Source organism: Cyclopterus lumpus, chromosome 14 (genome assembly GCF_009769545.1).
Source record: "Cyclopterus lumpus isolate fCycLum1 chromosome 14, fCycLum1.pri, whole genome shotgun sequence".
NCBI classification, from domain to species: Eukaryota; Metazoa; Chordata; class Actinopteri; order Perciformes; family Cyclopteridae; genus Cyclopterus; species Cyclopterus lumpus.
This window is the reverse complement of record NC_046979.1, coordinates 14,834,766-14,855,857: the sequence shown is the minus strand read 5'-3', so window position 1 is coordinate 14,855,857 and position 21,092 is coordinate 14,834,766. Positions and strand designations below refer to the sequence as shown.

General features: G+C 41.1%; 2 protein-coding genes across 2 annotated transcripts; one reads left to right on the top strand and one right to left on the bottom strand.

Moving 5' to 3' along the window:
• Positions 1–89: 89 nt before the first annotated feature.
• Positions 90–6,368, bottom strand: hsd20b2 (hydroxysteroid (20-beta) dehydrogenase 2). The gene is made up of 11 exons (XM_034549584.1): positions 6,183–6,368; positions 4,643–4,689; positions 4,408–4,483; positions 3,259–3,363; positions 2,375–2,442; positions 2,181–2,225; positions 2,009–2,043; positions 1,833–1,914; positions 1,650–1,715; positions 485–634; positions 90–401 (listed from the first exon to the last, which is right to left on the bottom strand). The coding sequence occupies exons 1-11, from the start codon at positions 6,331–6,333 to the stop codon at positions 258–260; spliced, it is 969 nt and encodes a 322-aa protein (XP_034405475.1). The 5' UTR covers positions 6,334–6,368; the 3' UTR covers positions 90–257.
• A 5,020-nt stretch (positions 6,369–11,388) lies between these two features.
• On the top strand, positions 11,389–19,916 carry gucy2d (guanylate cyclase 2D, retinal). The gene is made up of 18 exons (XM_034550233.1): positions 11,389–12,238; positions 12,389–12,690; positions 12,842–13,214; positions 13,312–13,396; positions 13,495–13,603; positions 13,746–13,865; positions 13,956–14,036; positions 14,142–14,318; positions 14,403–14,559; positions 14,654–14,803; positions 15,129–15,277; positions 15,383–15,546; positions 17,049–17,241; positions 17,565–17,739; positions 18,147–18,245; positions 19,390–19,484; positions 19,577–19,659; positions 19,832–19,916. Exons 1-18 carry the CDS (start codon positions 11,389–11,391, stop codon positions 19,914–19,916), a joined length of 3,447 nt encoding a protein of 1,148 aa, XP_034406124.1.
• The last annotated feature ends 1,176 nt before the right edge of the window (positions 19,917–21,092 follow it).

Sequence of the window (21,092 nt, the reverse complement as noted above, 5' to 3'; positions counted from 1 at the left end):
TATATACATTAATAGAAAAACTCGTATTACCCTGCAGATTATCTCAATAATTCAAAACTTCATGCAACTGAGAATAAATAAATGTGTAAACTATAACATCATTTATATTTTTACTGCAGTTTATTTATTACAGTAACCATGCCATGACAGTGCACACATTTTGAGGAAGCTGTTCAGTGGTCGTTTGCTCAAGCTTATAAAGCTGTAAAAGTCAACGCTATGTCGGTAAGAACTTCTGTGCAGACGCAGTCACATGACTACTCCTCCTTGTGACCAAGGCTCTCCTTTTTCTTGCACACGTTTGTCTCATGTTGGCTGGCTGTTGCGAAGTTTCTGAACTTTCTAACGAGGAACGTTGACATACGAAACCAGTCCGGCAGGAGTATTGTGAGGGCCGTGTTCTGTAGGGCGATAGGAAAGAGGAGGAGAGGCGTTAGGATAGCGCAGCAGCTGGTTAGGGATCAGTCTCATCTGCCTCGCTGACCTGCAGCGCGTGGGACAGACAGCCGCTGGTGTAGCTGCAGTGACCCACGGTGTTCAAGGCCTCGCGGGCGAAGCCGGAAGCACTCCTCACAAAGAAGTTGACCGTGCGATGTTTCGTCATGTTGGTGGACACCATGAAGGGGGCCACGCACTGGGGAAGAATTGACTGCGGTTGGACAGGTTGAACTTCCCTTTACATCGTACACACTGATGACTCGTAAAAGCAATTATCCGTTTGAGCGCTGATTACTGAAGAACAATGAGTCCAGTGCAGCGATCTCCAAAGCACGGTGTGTTAGCAGAACAAGTTCAGTTGAAGTGGTACTGAGTAACTTAGAAATCAATACACTTCTGGTTGAATGCATGTCATAAAACATCTTCAGTTGTGGCTGTTATTTATCATCATACAAATTAAACGTTGGTGTTAGGCATTGATTTAGTACCAGCTCGCATTGACAAGGGCCAAACTCCAAAGTCCCAATGTGAGGGCTCAGGGCTGTTCCAAACATCAAATCATCGAGTGCTCGAGGGCGACATTTTGGCCCAATCCCAATCTCCTCACTCAGACTCACAGACTTTGAGGCGCGCTCCCTTAAAGTCTGTGAGAGTTTGGGACTGTCCCACTGTCAAATCATCAAGTGTTTCAGGGCTCTCTCGCAGACATTTTAAGCCCTTTATGAACACTTATCAAAAATCCACATATTTGCAGATTTAGCCCAGGGGAATTACCCACAATTCACAATTCATAGCAACGAGACATTAAACACAGGATTACCATTGGGATTGGGCCAAACTGTGCAACTTGGCTGCATCATTTTGCCACTGAATTTGAAATTAAATTGAGATTGAATTTGAGATTAAATTCCTTGGTGCACACCAGGATGTTGTTATTAACCAAACCTTTTATTAAAATGAAAAACATATCCGTGGTTTCAGTCTCTTAAACGAGCCAGTGTAATGACATAACTATTTCCAATTATTTTTCAAGTGTCAATTCCTATTAAATCTAGTTGAGTGTTCTGTCTCCATTATTTTTGCTGTATTCTTTGTTCTTTGTTTTTGTAAATGACTATGTTCACTTTATATAAGATGATTTTCGTTGCGTAATACATTTCCTCCAGCTTTAGTACATTTGAATAACCAAGGTTACGTCTCCCATACTTTACCTGAACTATAATTCCCTTTGACTTGTACTCCGCATGCAGACACTGAGAGAAATATGTTACAAAAATCTGAAATAAAGATGAAAGTCACAAAACAAGCAGAAGAGGGGGTGAGTGTCATAACGCCGTGCATTATTTGAATGAATGTGTGCACATAAATAACATCATGTCTGGATGAGAAAGTACCTTAGTGGCACAATAGAGGGACAACAAAGGCTGTGGACGAACGGCCACTTCAGAGGAGATATTGATAATCAGCCCTTTCCCTCTGGGAAGGAGAGGGAAGACAGACGTCCATACATTAATCTCATATTCTCATTACTTCATACTAAGCGTTAACCTCTGGACGTTTGGGACATTACCTTTCAACCATGCCTGGAAGAACCAGTCTGGTCATCTGAGTAAAACAAATTAAAATCATCGGCATCTTTTTTTTTATTGCAGCAATAGCCATTTACAACAATATACAACTTAGTTCAGATATAGTGGCCACAGGGACTTCATTAACACACAGCCATACAGTAAATATCTTACCTGAGGGACTGAAAGCATATTACAGTTGATAATCTGAGTGATTCTCTGGTCAGCATAAACACACAAGGGAAAATATGAGTTCGAAATTAGAGACAAATGTGACCTCTAACAATCAAAAGATCACACAATGATATGTTGCCTTGCCTTCAGAAAATTATATTTAGGATGGAAATTGAGATTGAGACAAATGTTACCTGTTCAGCGTCTGGTATTTCCAAGAAATAGGCAAAATTATCAGAGTAGGTCATTCCTACATTGTTAACTGTTAGGGTTACAAAGACACAAACAACTTTTGTTAATATTGTCTCATGTCAATCATGAACTGATTAAATTGAGCGCTACACGTTTGATGGTTTTTCTTTGTCATAAATCACAGTGGAGGAGGGTCGGGACAAATACCACAAAAGTACTCCTTGAACTCACATCATGGTCGCTAATTTACATGCAGTAATAGATCACATTTCATTTTCTATATAGTATAGAACTATTACTGTTACTATGAACACAAGATAAAAAGTATGTTGGTATAAAATGTTGCTTCCTCTATTATTACTTTGTGCCTGGCATTTGCAAAATCGGTTGAAAATTCAGCATGTTACTGTATGAGTATATAAATAGTGGATAGATAGACTTCCTGCCTGACATTAGGACAGTGGTTCCCAACCTTATTTCCTTGAAGCTCCCCCTTTAGTTAAATACTGTATATACTTTAAATGATCTGATGATGATCTGAAACAGAAATACTGTGGTGAAACAGAATGTAGTCGTCGAGTATTTTTCAGCGAGGACAATAAAATATCTATTTGAAATATACAGACTTTTGTGTAAATTATCCTGTAAAGTTATTGATTTTTGTACTAGTGCTCCCTGTGATATGTTGCGCCACCCTGAGGGGGACTTGACCCCAGGTTGCATTAGGAGATGTGCCCCCCCCCCCCCAATATGGTGTCAGTGATGAGTTATTGCTCCAATAAACAGCAGCTTTTTCTCTGTCAACGTTTTCTAGTAGATATCTCAGTTTCCAAAGCATCTTAATAACATCCTAGTACTTGTGCTCTGTAATTAGTTGTCCTATTACCCAGAATCCCAATCTCCAGTCCCTGCAGTTGTTCAGCGATAGCAGCGTAGATACAGTCGGTGAAGTCCACTCGGATGGTGCGAGTCATTCGTCCGTACTGATCCTCTGTTGCACATGAAAGACAGTTGTGTTTACTGTAAACTGTAGTCATCAAAACTCACGGTTTGGATCGTGTCACAGAACAGCACCAAAGAAAAAAGGGAGCAAACATACTTTAACTGTCAGAGATCCCTGGTCATGTTTTTTTTTTGCCACCGGTAATAATTATCGATCATTGATGATCCGTATTGGCAGATACAGATCCCTTTGTTGTCTAATTATAGCAGCTGGTCTACAAGGCTCCAGACTTTGTTTTGACATTGTCCCAAAAATCATTTCAACTGCTCCGTTTAAACAATCAAACATTATACATGTTATCCTTTACTATGTTTAAGTAATCTATAGGGTTTTTTTTCTTCATAAAAGCACACAATTCAAATGATTATGCAATAAAAGATTGTATTTTAATGGATTAAGACAAATCTTGTCATTAGTAGTTTTGCTGATGTATTATAAACTGCCTGTTAACAGGTCATAGGTCATCTCTAATATATATGTATGTTGTTGTGAAGACATCTCCTTCAACAACTTCAAGTTTCTCACCAACATTTTACGAGACTACATGTGAGCACATGATGATAACGTTATAATTTACCTTTGTCTATATTTTGGCATTTTGGCCGTGGCCTTCCTGGTGTTTGGCATTCACTATCTTGTTGTTTTGTCGAACGCTGAATAAAACATTTTAGGCAACCAAAAATGTTACAACCAACTTAAAGTAAATTAAGTTGTAATACAAACACACAGATTACTACCGGACCGGACAACACATTGTTAACGACCTGTCAATCACAAGAGAGCCATGACATAAAGCATACCCTGTTTTATGGTCTATCTTACTTCATGGGTTTATAATTTACTAAATGAACCTCTATTGACAAATACTTTAAACTAGTGATTAAGACCATAACCTCATGTTTACAATGTGTTGAGGTAATCAGTGAGTCAATCTGACTTCTTTTTGAAACCATTAGAAAGAACATTTAAGTTTAAGGGCCCTTCCCATTGGCTGCAGCAGTAGAACAGCGGTTTTATTTTCTCTTCACTCACCTATTTCTTTGGCAATCATTTGAAGCTTATCATCAGATCTGCTTACCAAAACAACATCCATGCCTCTTTGTGCCAGCTAGGAGGAGACATACAGGAACAACAACAGTCTGCATCGGTGAGACCTGAAACACTCGATCTAAAACGACTTAACAAATATCAACTGACTCTCTAGCTCCTAACTTCAAATTTAGACCCCTTTATGGAGAGAAATTGTTGTAGGAAGTTGGAGACTCACCTCACAGGCATAAGCTTTGCCAATGCCAGCTGTGGCACCAGTGACAACTACACAAATGAGAAAGCACAAACATGTTTCGAGGAATCAATTTCACACCTATTTTCATTCATTAAAATCTTTGTCCATTTGTTTATCGAGTCATGAGAGAAGTTCACAAGATGTGGATTCGACTCCCAAGATGACTCGACATTACCCTGATGTCATGTTCTCATGTAAAAAGGAAGGTTGCATTTCAAACAATATGCTCGGATAAAACAACGTTTTGCCATATCCAGCTGCAAATGTTAGTTATTAAATCGTCCATGTATAAAGCAGAGCCAAAAGGGAACTAGTGAGGTCAAGGGGGTAAGACTTCCGAGAGATGCACAGAGGAGAGGAGATGCAAGAAGAAACATCCGCTGTTGCTTCGCCAAAGGAGACACTCTCTTCTACTCTATATACTTATGCTCCTCCTCACACAGAAAAAAAAGAAAAAAGGCCCAGTTTCTCTTCGGCCAAAATCTGGCCCTTTTTCTGATTTTTTTCATCAGAAAAGTGTCAGACGTGGAAAAAAATGCACTAACTTCACAAAGGAATACGGGAAGTTGACTTAAAGTTGATGTGTGCCTCGAGAGGCTTGAAATGGAAAAGACGGAAGCGTCCCATCATGGAGGAATGTGAACATCTTATCAAATCCCTTATCAAACTGATCATAGAAAGGAAGTCTGGTGCTACTTATGGAAACTATTGTTGCAAGAACATCCCAATGTACCCACATCTTAGCTGTCTGCTCTCTCTAGTTCACTAACTTACAGTTACTGTTAATGTTTCTGAACTGAATTTACATTTGAAATAGTTTTTGACTAATTAAATAATTCAAAGTTAAATTTAGTCAATGTTTCCGCAGTGTTACATGTGACGTGAGAATGTTTTTTTCCCCAAAATACCCTTTTGATTTCGATTTTTTTTCCAGACCAGGCAAGCAGTGGCCGCAGATCATTATTGGACCACATTTTAGCGTTTGGGCTCTAAATATCTTTGGTAGCTGTTTCTTTGGGCCCTCTGCAGTCTACTCAGGGGTTAGATAGAAGAGTTTAAACTGGGATTTGTAAATCCATAGTATGTTACGCTGATATTCTGTGATGCAGTTCCAATAGTGCTAATCTTTTATTTCTGTTGTGATGTTTAAAAGCTTTGCCGAAGCAACATACCTGTACAAATGTCGACTTGTTACAAGCTGCATAATTGTGCACTTGACACTGAGACAGAAACTTCTTCCTGTTTAAATCTGCACAAGTTTCTTTTACCGACTTCTTTAATTCCTATGTAACTGTCGGTGGGGTCTTTGTCAGCCTGGTTGTACATTGTACGTAGTCCTCTCTCAGCCATCTGACTGGAACAAATCAAGGTTTTGTGGCAGGCGATCCCAAACTTGTCCATGCAGCGTACATCCCTCTCTTGTAAAATAAACCTTGACCCTTTAATGTTGCATTGTCAACATTTTGTTTAGCTACAAAAGCGACTTGCAAGAGATCATGACGTAGATTGTCTTTGACATTACCTGCCCATTGCCCAAATGTCTTTAAATCCACATGCCAAAGCTCGGACAAAACAAACTGTCTGAATCCACACCAACATCTCCAGGCCAGTCTCAGCAGGTGGAAAACAACAGTAAATCCCCCAATGATGGCGAGCGCGTCATTGAAGGACATTTTGCAGCAGAGCTCTAACCCTACTGAGCAGGATTCCCTTCATAGACGATGTTCAATTCATATTAGAGGAAGTGAGAACTCTGTTTACGTACTCCTCCCACACTGCTCCACCCATCACGAGGGCTGCTCTCAGACACTGTGAGCTTGGCAAAAATAGGCCCCGCAGCCCCACAATGCACCTGAGCGTTCTCAAACTCCCTGCAGACTGAACTATTTTTTTTTTTTTAATCGCCATTTGAAGATGCAACATCCTTTTCTGTCCCGAAATGTTGCAGAAACATCCAAATCAGCTCCAGCTCCTGACAGCTGTGCTAAGTGTATCAGAAGGAAACAAATACAATATCTTTTGTGACTGTCCAATAAAGTTAAATGTGTGCAATATAAAAACATGTAATGTGTGTCCCTCCTTTCAGAACCACATGCAAATGCAAGCTTAGAATAAATGTATACTGTACGTGGACAGGAAAAGCCATAAAAATGGACAAAAATGTCTTTCAACTGCTTATTATCAAAGAGATTGGGGTGCTTCATCTGCTGTGAATGGTCAATCTATCTGTTTCATTTTCAGTTATCAGATCAACCAACAGAGGGTGCTGCAGCTTTCTAAGCGGCCGCAGCTGGACCAGGATTTGACAGTGATGGACAATGAGGTACCTGCTCGTTGAGTTAATGTACAAATGTAATTATGCTAATTATTTTTTGTCTGACATTTTTCTTTATCCACAGGGCATCTGACCTGATGACGGGCATAAAGAATATCCACCATCACATCACCATATGGATATAGCTTCTCACGGATGTTCTCTTATGCAGGTCATGAAGTGGCATCAGTACTACATTGAGTCTTTTTCATAACTACTTCAAAGCTACTTGTAGTACTGTTAAATAACACAGTCTTTTCACGGAAGGTTCCCGGCTTTCCTACAGCTCTGAACAGATGACGCTGGGAAGACTGAGTGACGTTGCTGTGGGATGCGGCCAAATAACTTCACCTGATTAATTACGTGGGGTCACGGAGCAGTCAAATGTCTAAGCTTCTCTAGCGCTCCTCCCACAGGATCTTTCTTCAGTATGTGATTAATGAACTTCGACAAATAGCTTCTCGGTATGAAAGTAAAGAATTCCAAGAGAGATGTACTTAGAAATGGTCAAATCACATAACAGCTTTGAGTGTCATGTGACCAAGGACATGCCAGTATCACACTGGCTGCTAAGGACAGGTATGTCATATTAGAATATAGATAGTGTATTTAGATAGGTTCAGTTAAAAAAAAAAAATAAGAAGAACTGACACTGACACTTGCCCTCGATGGACTGGCGGCCTGTCCAGGGTGTCCCCTGCCTTCGCCCTATGTCAGCTGGGATAGGCTCCAGCACCCCCGCGACCCTAATGAGGATAAGCGGTATTGAAAATGGATGGATGGATGGATGACACTGACACTGACTACGACTTAATATTCTATGTTTTGCCTACATGACTGGTTGCTAAATAACATGTAGGGCTAAATGACAATAATCAGAAGTGCAGGTCTCCTCCTGTCAGTGTTGTGCAGTGTTGCAGTCGCTGAGTCTTTGCTCAACCGGCCCGTGTGTGTCTGACCTTGCTTCCAAGTGATCTCTGTCAGTGCCGTTAGCCGTGTCACTTTTAAGAGGCTTGCAGGCAGCAGATCAGTTTAGCACAGCCCCACCTGACTAATCTGATTACTCCAGCAAGGCTGCCATCAATGTGCAAGACGGGACAAAAAAACAAACCCATCGTCACACTTCCATATGTAAGGGAGCGGCTTCAAAAAGCTCCGCTGAGGTCACTGAGGTTACGCTACAAAGACGTCATGAACGTGGCCATATTAAAGACACCGTGACATAATCGATCAATCTTTAAAAAAAAAAGAAAATGTGTATTTTATCATCGGCGAGGTTCAGGTTATTTTGAAAAACAAACTGTTGCAATCCAAGCTTTAATTCCTAAATGATGTCATAAAAGACCAATTTTATTGAAGCATGAGGAGAGTTTTTAGCTATGGTAAATTTGAGTTTGCATCTTTGACGACTGTAGTAAGACTAGTGGAACGACAAAGAGCATACGTTGAACGTATCAGAGGGATTTGAACTGCAGCAGCAGGGTTATATAGGGCTACAGATACAGGCGCCCTAATCCCTGCACCAGGTGCAAGCTTCACATGATTACATGCAATTCTATAATTTATGGGAGCCATCGGAGATACGTGTGCAATTATTAACATTGCAAAGGTTTTCTTTGTTCTGCTTTGCATGAGGAGAAGTTCCATAGACTCCCACACCAACTATGGAACTGTGAGTTCTTCACAAGATGATTTACTGTGTGGTCCTAATAAATATGACACCATTTTTAGAATAATTATTATGTTCAACTGAGTCAGTCACGTTTTTTTTAGGGTTATTCTACATCTGCACCTGAATTTACGCTTGTGTAAATGAACCAGAGTGAATGTACTTATACTTTCACCTTCTTTTTCCTCTCCTCCAGCCCTCCAGCCCTCCCTCCCCACACCCACTCTTCTCACACTTGTGTGGATTAGAAGCTAAAGAGGGCTGAGAAGTCAAAGCTTGCCAGTCCTTCCCACTCTTACCTTTCTTTTACCTGTTACCTCTCCATAGCTTTCGGACAGCTTTTAACAATCCAGACGCTGGATCGGGGTTTCACCTCATCCCATGCACTGTCCCTCTGTGGTTTGGGGTGGGTCCCAGTCCAAAATAGGGCCATCAAGAGCCAAAGCAACTACTGGAAATGTGGAGATTTTTCATCAGTATTGTCTTTAAGGAACTTGGATGCAAGAGGAGATAATACCTTTTTTTTTTTTTTACTTTCCACACTACTTGGATTACCTATGATATTGTTTCTAAATAAAAGGACACCGATCACCGTTCCTGCTGTATGCCTGAGTATACTTAATCCACCTGGAGTTTGGATGGTGCTTTTCAACGATAGGCTCCAACATCGACATGGTTCCTAAGTATGTAGTGAAACTGCTCCAGGTCAGAGCTTTCTCTTATTAAATGTTTTATTGAATTTACTTGTCATTGATTTACCACTATCAAGTTTCTTTGCAGCAGACCTACTCCAGCAAAGGTGAGACGGTGGGATAGCCAAGGATTGTCCAATCCCCTTATTAAGACTGAAGAACACTATTCATGACATGTAAAAAGCATTTTGATGTGTTAATTGGACCTATTTCTTATTATCAGCATCACTGTAGAACAAGTCTAGCACAAAGATCAGTGCTACTCTTAACCTGAGCCTTAAGAACCGATTAGCCAATGACCGTCTTAGTCACTTTAGAAGGCCTGTTGGTCGCCGCTTGCTTGAAGGCAAAGACTCAAATCAGCCAGTGCTTTAGGCTGTTAAATGTAATGTTTGAACTAGGCTACATGTGGTTTATACATACACAGAGTTGGCATCATTTAAGATTCAAGCACATAGAAATTAGAGCTTGAGAGATAAATCAGCCAGGCCGATAAAGGGGCCATTAATAGCAGACATATATTGATATTTTCTCAGCTGATAAAGAGATTGCAGGACAGAAATGCCAAACTAAGTTTGAGATCATTTAGAAAATGGGGTACTCTTTTATAGTTTGTCTATCATTGAGAACTGAAGTTCATCTTTTAGCTGTAATATGTTCCATTTAATGTCTATTTATGTAACAATTCTTAATACATTTTCTTTATTTAATCAAATTAATCCATAACAAGATATTTGTTTATGTCATATTGTATGTTTAAAAACTCACCATTAGATTCTCAAATGTTGATGTTGGCCTTATACAATCCAGTATCAGTCAGGCTATGATATCTACACAACAAGCACAACATGTCTGTCATCAACTGTTCTTTCACTAAATTGAACTTCTTTCAGTATTTTAAGCTATGAGCTTTACGTTTATTTTTAATCTCTTTATAAACCAGCAGGATATTGGTGGAACATTTGTATTTCTTTCAAGCTGAACTTCCTTAAACATCAGAACCGATGCTCTACATTTTAGCTTTACTCACCACTGCCAGGTTGGTCAGGCCTGTTGCTCAGCTATCAATGTCCCTTCTTTTTAAGTGTATCTGAACACTGAATGAAGTCAGCTATGTTTATGTGTGAGTTAAAAAACAGGATTTAAAAGTAGGTTTTCAAAACATAATTGCAAGGGTTACAGTTGGTTATGAAAGTGCCCAATGCAGAAGATCTTTACTAAGTTAGTCCAGCACAGAATAGAAAATAGTTCCTATGTATTTGCATGCAATAAATGCAACAACTTTAATTTCAGTGTCCTCGTTTTCAGCAATAAAGTCTCTTAATTCAGTTTATGTTTGAAGATTAATAGGGTTTGACTGTCTTTCTTAATTTGACCTGAACACCAAGTGTCAATCTATCATTTAATCCTGAGATATTTCAGCTAATTTAGATGCTGGTTTCAAGAATCCGAGGGGAGAATAATCCAGAAATCAATGGCTGAGAACATCTCAAGAGATTGACTATTGAATAGATGCCAAGAGTAAATGGAGACATCAAGGCCAGATTTAGCTCCACGTTACCTGGCACTTGAATTTTTAAACTCCATGGGCCCAGCAGAGCTTATCAGCTTGCCACACAAGCCATTAATTCTTCAAGGAACCGCACTGGCTGTCCCACGTCTTCAGTGAGACAGATGGATGCTGACACAAAACAAACATCACACTCTGTTAAACAAACCGCTCAACAAGATGCAAGTTTAGGTCAGGGATCATGCCAATACCTCAGAGACTGTTTAAGCCCCGAGGTATCCTTGTTTGTGTCACAGAACCTAAGAAGCAAAAGCAGATCACGCTAGCTTGTTGAGCAACATATTGTCTAATTGCACCTTTTTTTCTTATCCACCGGAGACAGTGATGACTTGGGGTTGTCTCATCGCCTGTCCAGTTTTGGACTAGAGGCCTGCTGAGTGCCAAGGGAGGCAGTCCTATCCACAAAGACACATTCACTGTCACGCTAATCACCATAAACTCTCCGCTCCCCTGCTGTGTCTCCAGCATAGCTGTGAGAGGAAAATGGCAAGTCACAGAGACCCTCGCTTTCTGCACAACCTGTCCTACCACCCACGATGGCAGCACGACTCAATAAAAGTGAAGAGAAAAGGATGCGTGCGGACAGTGGCTGCAAACAGTTGCAGTGGATATAGTGTGTTCAAATCATTAGCAGCTTCATCATCAAAACCACAGTTGCCATCATCCCCTGTGCAACGCTCCAGGAGCTGGTCTGGGAACTGGCTCCTCCTGCCGTTGCTCATACTCTCATCTCTGCCCTGTCAAACCTGGGCAACCACTTTCAAGGTGGCCCTGGTCGGACCCTGGACATGTGACCTCTTATACTCCAAAGCACTTCCTGACTTGGCAGCCCGCCTCGCCACTGCCCGCATAAACATGGACCCCTCCCTCAACAAAGGCTACTGGTATGACTACACGCTGGTCAATGAGGACTGCAAGTCATCCCGTGCCCTGGCCCGCTTTGCTGAGCTGGAAGGTTATGGTGCTGCATTTCTGGGCCCTGCCAACCCAGGATACTGCTCCTCAGCCGCTTTGTATGCAAAAGAGTGGGATGTTGGGATTCTTTCCTGGGCTTGCCTCAAACCCAACATGAATAAATTAGGGATGTATTCCAACTTCCTGCGGCCGCTGCCACTGTCCTCTCGTGTACTTTTCTCTGTTTTGCGATACTTTGGTTGGGCCCATGTGGCCATAGTCTCAGAGGAGACAGATTTGTGGGAAGCCACAGGACAGGAGCTGGCCTCGTCACTGAGGGCCCTTGGCCTTCCTGTCAACCCAGTGGTGACGATAGGGTCCGACAAGGATGGGCCTCGGAGAGCGCTGGCAAAAGTGAGGGAGGCTGACCGGGTCAGAGGTGAGTTTCAGATGCGAAGATGACTGAAATAAGAACAAAAACACAAATGTAACAACAACAACAACAACACAATTAAAACCATCTCCACACTGTTTTATTCCACATGAGTCATGCAAATGAATCTGCTTTTAATCCCACTTCTCTCCACAGTGGTGATTATGTGCATGCCCTCTGTCCTGATTGGTGGCCAAGCCCAGCGCCAGCTTCTGACAACAGCCTTGTTCATGCGTATGATCGACCGTGGCTACGTGTTTATCCCCTACGACACCCTCCTCTACTCACTACCCTACAACGATGCACCCTACTATGTGCTAGGCAATGACACCAAGCTGCGCAAAGCCTATGACGGAGTCCTCACCATCACTATGGACTCTGGAGAACGCAATTTCTATGAGGCCTTCAAAGACGCTCAGGACAGCTACGAAATCCGCAGCAGCACCCCACCAGAACAGGTGAGATTTGTGTGATACGTTTGTGTATAGTAATGGTAAATGATAAAAGAAGTGATAATAGAAAAAATATGTCAAATCTGGAAGAAGAGGATACACAAAGGCACGACATTTGAATTGAATCAAAAATAATCACATTACTCTCTCCTGTAAGGTTTCTCCATTCTTTGGCACCATCTACAACATGATCTACTACATAGCTATGGCTGCTGAGCAGGCCCGCGCAAATGGAGGCCGCTGGGTAACCGGTGAGATCCTGGGTGACAGCAAGGGCGGCTTTGAATTTGAAGGCTTTAATCAGCCCTTGAAGGCTGGCAGGGACAGTGATGGCATGCAAGCTCGCTATGTAGTGCTGGACTACAGTGGCATTGGCCACTATCTCTACTCCACTCATGTTCTGGATGCCGCTCATACATATGGAGGGATCGGAAGCTTGAAATACCTCGGCCGTTCGATCCATTTTGCGGGCAGCTCGCCCTACACAGACTCAAGCTGCTGGTTTAGCCCATACTTTGCCTGTACTGGAGGTGAGGGCACTTGTAATAATAATACATATTAGCGTGTGCACTGCTGAATAATTCAGTGCATTCAAACTGTTGTTGTGTTTTTCTTCTACTCCCAAAGGCATGGACACAGTCACTTTCTTCTTTCTTCTTCTTGCGTTCATTGCGTTCATTGGATGTGGAGCTAACATCTTTATTAGTCTCAAGTATGTACAGCAGAGTATCAAATAATCATTTATCATCTGGTGCAGTCCTGTGTGATCTTTCACTTATTGTTTTTCTTGTTTTTTCCTCTTTTGTCCAGGCGAAGTGGCAGGATTGGGCTCAGCTTTGGAGGTGGTAACAGTGGAACAACAAAGGTCGTGCTGACCCTGGACGACCTGGTTTTCATCAACACCCAAATCAGCAAACGGGTCCGTTCCTTGCTGAATCTCTGGCTATACTGTCTGTATTGTGCTTCCCTGTGCTTTGCAAGTGATGCATGAAAGTTGTCTGCCTGTAAAAGATGATGTACTCTGAGCTGCCCCGTCCTCTTTGAACTGTGTGTTTGAGCAGAAGATCAATGACGAAAGTATCCTGAAAAGCCAGCTCGATATAAAGACACCTCATCACTCTGTGTCCGGTCGCAGCTACATGGCGTCCTCACCAGACAGCTCCAATGTTGCTGTGTTTGAGGTGAGGCGACTGACATATTTAATAAACTCCTGTTTATCCTTTTGGGTGGTTTTTGGTTTCACAAAGACTGTCATTTTGTGTTTGTCCCAGGGTGACTGGGTTTGGTTGAAGAAATGCCCTGGTGGACCTGTATCAGGTGTCAACAGCAGCACTGAGTGTGTCTTTGTTAAGGTAAGTGAATGTGTGTGTCATGATCCAAATATAGACTGGTCTGGTACCTGGCCACAATAGAACGCATCAAACTCATTGACTTATGTCTTGTTGTCTTCCAATCAGCTCAGAGACATGAGGCATGAGAACCTCAATCTGTTCCTGGGACTGTTCTGCGACTCTGGGATCCTCGCCGTTGTGACCGAACACTGCACCAGGGGCAGCATGGAGGATCTGCTCAACAATGAGGAAGTGCGCCTTGACTGGATGTTCAAGTCTTCCCTGTTAATGGATCTGATTCGGGTAAGAGAGACAAAATGACCAACATGCGTTTCATTTCCCATCTTGTCATGTTGCCTCATCACGTTTTCCTCAAACTGTCACCAGGCAATGAAGTACCTGCACAATCGTGACATCATCCACGGACGGCTCAAATCCCGTAACTGTGTGGTCGACGGGCGCTTTGTATTGAAAGTGACAGATTATGGGTTCAATGAAATTTTGATTGCCCAAGGCATTGACACTGATGAGGAAAAGCCAGAAAGTGAGTTCACGTGCATCCATCAACACATTTATTGACAAAGCTCATACCGATCAATATTTTTGTTTATTTATTACCTTGTGCAATATTTGTAAAGATCTGCTTTGGACGGCTCCTGAGCTGCTGAGAAGCGCCAGTCAAAGGAGGAGGGGCACTTTCGCTGGTGATGTCTACAGCTTCGCCATCATTGGGCAGGAGGTCATCTCCCGCTCTGCACCTTACTGCATGCTGGACATGCCGCCCAAGGGTGAGTGATCTGGGCTTAGTAAAGTAAATTAAAGGATGGGTACATGAAAAGAAACAGTAAAGTAGTACATGTGCAGGTTCTATTTGAAATCCTGTCTTTTATGTTCCCCACCTGTGTGGATAATGATATGCTATTTGTTGTTATTGTTCTGCGCTCACCTTATACACAAAACAGTTTGCACTGAGCTGAAAAGAAATGCTCACTAATGACATTCTTACAATTGGGTGCACAAAATCACATAAGAGATGAATTTTCCATACCAGGTGTTTTGTCTGTTTTTGTGCATTTCTGTGTGCATATGCATAACATCCGTGTGTGTTTACAGAGATTATCAGCAAGCTCAAAGCGCCTCCTCCGTTGTGTCGGCCTGTCCTGTCCGTGGAGGAGTCCCCGGTGGAGGTCATACAGGTTATAAAACACTGCTGGAGTGAAGAGCCAGCTAAGAGGCCGACCTTTGAGGAGATCTTCAAGCTGGTAAAAACACTGAAAACACGCGTCAATCCACATCTACTCCTCTTTGTGTAGTTCTGTGTAGCAAGCTGGAAATTAAAGTCCTGTTCCCTCCTTTTCACGGGACAGTTCAAGAGCATCAGCAAAGGAAAGAAGACCAACATCATCGACTCTATGCTGTGCATGTTGGAGCAGTACTCCTCCAACTTGGAGGATCTGATCCGAGAGAGGACTGAAGAGCTGGAGGTGGAGAGGCAGAAGACTGACAAACTGGTGGCTCAGATGTTGCCCAAGTGAGTGTCCGGCAACTTTACCGAACACACGACACAACCTGTGACGTCATGCTCACTAAAGGCATATAGAGCATCAGCACAATTACAACGGAACATTATTCTTACTTTTGCATCCTCAGGGAGGTCAAAGGTCAGACACGGTCTCATTTTAGCATGGTTGCATGTCCCGCTCGTAGAATTTATTCTATCACCTAAATCAGTCACAGTCTGTTTCTAATCGGAGGGTGTTTATTTTTAAGGAATCAATGATGTGTTAAATGATGTCATCAGGCCACCATTTACATGATGTGCCTCAGTATTCGCAACAGATCAACCCCTCAGTTGTGTTTTCCGTATGATTTGTAGTGCAACTGATCTTCTGTTTCTGTCTTAGCTTGATCTTACACAATGACAATCAATTGATAACATCACATCATTATTTAAATAGAGTCCACCTGTGTGCACTTTAAGTGTCACATGATCTAACGAAGCACCATTAAATCCATTATTAGAAAATGGAAAGAATATTGCTTCATAACAAACCTGCCAATAGATACTCCAAGCTCCTCTGTGGAGCTTCCAGCTCCCACAGGGTGGTCTTTTGTCTCTTTGTTGCTTCTCTTGTCTGGTCTGTGGGAATTGGTTCTCTCTTGGCAGCTTTGTTGTAGTTCTTTCCATTTGTGGGTCAGTGGTTAGTAGGTCCGTCTTTCAATCAGGGGATTGGCAGTTCAACCCCCGCCCTAGTCGATGTGTCCTTGAGCAAGACACTTCACCCTGAATTGCTCCCTGTAGCTGTGTCCACGGTGTATGAATGTAAGTCGCTTTGGATAAAAACGTCAGCTAAATGAAATGTAATGTAAGTTTCTAATAAGGAACGTATAATTTAGATCCGGTGACACATTATGTGACACTTAGATTGCACACAGGTGGATAATATTTCACTAATTATGTGACCTTTGAAGGTAATTGGTATCACCAGACCTTATTTAGGGGCTACATATCAAAGACAGGAAATACATAAACACACACTTTTCAGTTGTTTTTTTTCCATTTCACTTCACCAATTTGTACTGCTTTACATAAAATCTAAAAATCTGTTTTAATTCCAAGTTGTTATGCAACAACATTGGAAAGATTGCAAGGGGGTGATCATTTTTGCAAGGCAACATACGCAACAGTGTTCTTCATTGCATTGGATTAGTTTAATCATACCTTATTGATTCTTTATCATATTTAATCATACTTGTGTTTGAAATCACTGATGTGCCAAAGGGAGGTGTCTCTCCTACACATTGAGAGGAGAGAGTCACCTGTTGCTGTCATTGTGTGCATCTCAGTCATGCTTTTAGAAATGTCACTTTGCCTGATTGCAATGATCAATAAGAGAAAGGCACAGCCATTGAACGTTTGTAAAAGTCGGTTTGTGATGCCCAAGAAAATGTAAGATTACTTTGAGCGGTCTCCAGGCTGTTTCTGCTTCAGCACCTCCGGTGTGTCCTCCACTCATCATCTTCCTCCTCCAGGTCCGTGGCCCAGGCGCTGAAAACAGGCAAGCCAGTCAAACCCGAGCATTTCAACGAGGTCACGCTGTACTTCAGCGACATCGTGGGCTTCACCACCATCTCAGCTCTCAGCGATCCCATCGAGGTGGTCGACCTCCTCAACGACCTCTACACACTCTTTGATGCTATCATTGGACTGCATGACGTCTACAAGGTGAGTGTATAGCAACGGGGAACTTTTTTTAATTATTGTATTCCGCTCATGGTCTTTTTGTATTTCCCGTCAAAATGTCTATAAGAATTAGATCTAGGATTCTGTATGTTGTTGTTGTTAAATATTTCTTCTGTTGCTCCTCTTCTGTTCCTGAATCTGATCTGATCCAGGAAAACATTTGCCACCTCAATTTATATCCACTATTTATCAAGAGAATACTATGCAGTGTTAACTAGTGCTAGAAAAAAAGTGTGTATATATGAATATATATATATATATATATGACTATATGTGTGTTTGCTGAACTGTTATTTTGTATTAAGGTGGAAACTATAGGAGATGCCTACATGGTATCCTCAGGAGTCCCCACGAGGAACGGCAACCGTCATGCAGCCGAGATGGCCAACATGTCTCTTGACATCCTCCACTGCATCGGGACCTTCAAGATGAGGCACATGCCTGAACTGAAGGTCAGAATTCGTATCGGCCTGCACACTGGTGAGCAATATGTCTATAATTCTCTCTCTATATACGCTAGTAATGTTGCACATGTGCCAAGAGTGATTACTTTAAGAGTCACGTACACGTGTAATGAGTTATTAGTACTATGGCAGAAAATTAATCAAAACTTCTCTCCAGAGTGCGAAAAAATGTATATGTTAGAGAGGAATAAGAGTACAGGAGCCCAAGCTGCTAAGGCAAGGAGCTATTTGTACCTCCTTCATCCTCGTCTGGAACTTATTCCTGGAACAGTGAAAGGCTATCCACTTAGAGATCTGTCATCCAATTAACACACTGCACACTACCTCTATTCTATGAAGAAGTGGTAGTTTACATCTTTCATGTCTTGTTTTGGGAAAATAATTGCGTACTTTTATTGCAATGAAAATTTATTATGTTTGCAGGCCCAGTGGTAGCAGGAGTAGTGGGTCTTACGATGCCTCGGTACTGTCTGTTTGGAGACACTGTCAACACGGCATCTCGAATGGAGTCCACAGGGTTGCGTGAGTGACTCATACATCAATATATAGACCAGACAGATCTCCTCTTCTTTCTTAAAAAAATTAATTAATTAAAAAAAAAAAAAATATATATATATATATATATATATATATATATATATATATATATATATATATATATATATATATCATGGTTGAGAGTACAGCTGTAGTTGGTGTGCATGCTGCCTGAGCCTAAACAGGGCTTTAAGTGAGCAGTCCTCACTAATCCTTTAAGACTATCAGCAGAATTAGTGGCCAACTTGAAGTTTCGGTGTAAATGTCCACGTCACTGACCAAGTACGCTCTGCCTGCTGAATAAATTAGGTATGCATTTATGTATTCATTTCCAAGTACATTTAACTTGTGTTTAGGAGTAAAACTCTTCCCAGAAGATCATACTATAATAAATAAAACTCTTCACCTTTGAACTCTAACAGAAGTTATATATGAAGCTCAGTACTCAAGTAAAAATGTGATTTCATGCAGATTTATAGTTCTCCTCCACTTGATCTTTAAAGCAAGTATTGTACTTTTTTTTTCTCCACCGCATTTGTCTGAAAGCTTTAGTTACTAGTTTTTACTATTTGTTACTGATGTTTTTTTTGTTGTTTTTCTTAATTAATTTTTCTGATGAACTGAAGGTTGAATTATTTCTTTATGTGTTGAGAAATTTCTCCTACATCTTCAGCTAAATAAACTATATACATTTAAGTTACAGCACCTACAGCAGTAAAATGCAACATGCACATTGATGCAGCAGTAATATTCAACCAATAAATATCATATATAATAGTAAAGCACTGACAAGTAACATTTTACTCTGCAATGAGTATTTTTACTTTTGATAATTTAAGTAAATCTAAAGCTGATGATTGTTAAATACTAAAGTAAGGGTTTGTACGCAGAGCTATAATTTGTAGTGTATTATTTTCACAGTGTTTGCTAATAGCAGCGAGATACTAATGGGTAGTTTACTGCCACCAAGTGGCTTTGTACCAAAATGACAGCCTCACTCTAAATGTCTCAGATATTATCATTTTAAACCTAAAGTTCCAAAGACAATAGAGATTTGACATGTTCAACTGACATTACGGCAATGTCAGTGTGTAAATGCCGCTGTGTGTTTCTGTTTTTTCCATCACAGCTTACAGAATCCATGTGAACCGAAGCACAGTCGATGTTCTTAAAACCTTGGATCTGGGATACAAAATTGACACCAGAGGGATGACAGAGTTAAAGGTAACATGAATAGAAACGCTTTCATAATGTACCCACAGCAACACTGGCATCGTAATTATAGCTAATGAATTCTAATGAGTGTTTATTTCTAGGGGAAAGGGATTGAGTACACATATTGGTTGGTAGGAAGAGAGGATTTCAACAAGCCTCTGCCTATTCCTCCTGACCTCACAGGGTAAGGGAACGTTTGGGTTACTCCTCCGGATATGCAATTTATGTGATTTGCCTTATTTAATCTTTGCACTGTATTTTACTGTAGCACAACCTAACGTTACCAAGAGATGGTGTGAATGGCATGGCGTGCTCTCTCAATCTCAGTCCATAAAAAGCTGTATTTCCTGTTACAGGGGAGGCAATCATGGTATCGGTTTGGACGAGATACCTCCTGAGAGACGACAAAAATTCTTGGATCGACAGAAGAAGATGGGCTAGGCACATTTAAAAAATTTTTTACCAATGTCCCAGAATGAAAAGTGATACTTTCTAGATCAACATTGTTTTTCAGTGAAAAAAATACACAGTGTGGAGGAAAGGTTGAACATGCATGCAACAACCACAATTTACTATAATTTGTGCTATGCTCCAAATGAAATCCAGCACCGGTGACAAGGGAATTCATACTCTTTGGAAATCATTTATATACTGAAATAATCTTTATAGTAGAAAAGGCAACTTTTGTTCAACAACAAATAGAGTACACACAAAGCATGATATGCACACCAAGATTGAATGACAGATCCCAAAATGTATTGGTTTAGAAGACAGCGAGAAGGGATTGGAATGGATGAGTTTACAGTATCCCGTGTAATACTGTACTTCAAGTACTGGATGTATTTGTACTTGTACGGGTGTCCGTATTTGTACTGATCTTTGTGCTTTGTAGAGATATTGGAGATATTTTATCATGAACATCCCGAGGGTGGATGCTATTACTGTCTGACTGTTCATCTTTTGGTCAAATAGAGCACTCACTTTCGGAGCATTAGCCTTTTACAACAACTCGTAATTAGTACGTTGAAACATTTCCACAGGAACTTAAGCTGGAAAAAGCTCAGGTCAGGGGGGACTCTGATATTGCTTTGGTGGCAGCATTACTCTGATTATTCACACATTTGATGAGTAAAGCCATATAATCCAAACATGGTTCAAATGTGTCAAACAAATGATTGGGTTTGTTTATTTAATGTTAGATGAATATAGATGGGGAACAAAATCACAATATCTTTGTGATATTGTCACCTAACATGTTATCCCCTTACTGCAATAGGCATATTTGAATTCATTTGACTAACTCATCAATTCAATTGAGTGTATCAAAGATAAAGATGTGCTCTAAATTTTAGATTAGATGACTTGTCCCAGTGGTAATTATAAAGAAACATACTGGAAATGAACTTGAGGCCAAAACATCTGTAAAGCTTGAAATAATTAAACAACATTATACTAAACCCAAACTATTGCTCACTAACGACTATGCAGTTTCACTAGTGCTTCACCTAAAGTACATGTAGCCTATTACTGAAACATGCTGCATGTATGGCTGAGTGTACTGTACAGCTGTGTGTTAACAGGGTCTTAATAGGACAGCAATGGGGAGACCTGATTTCT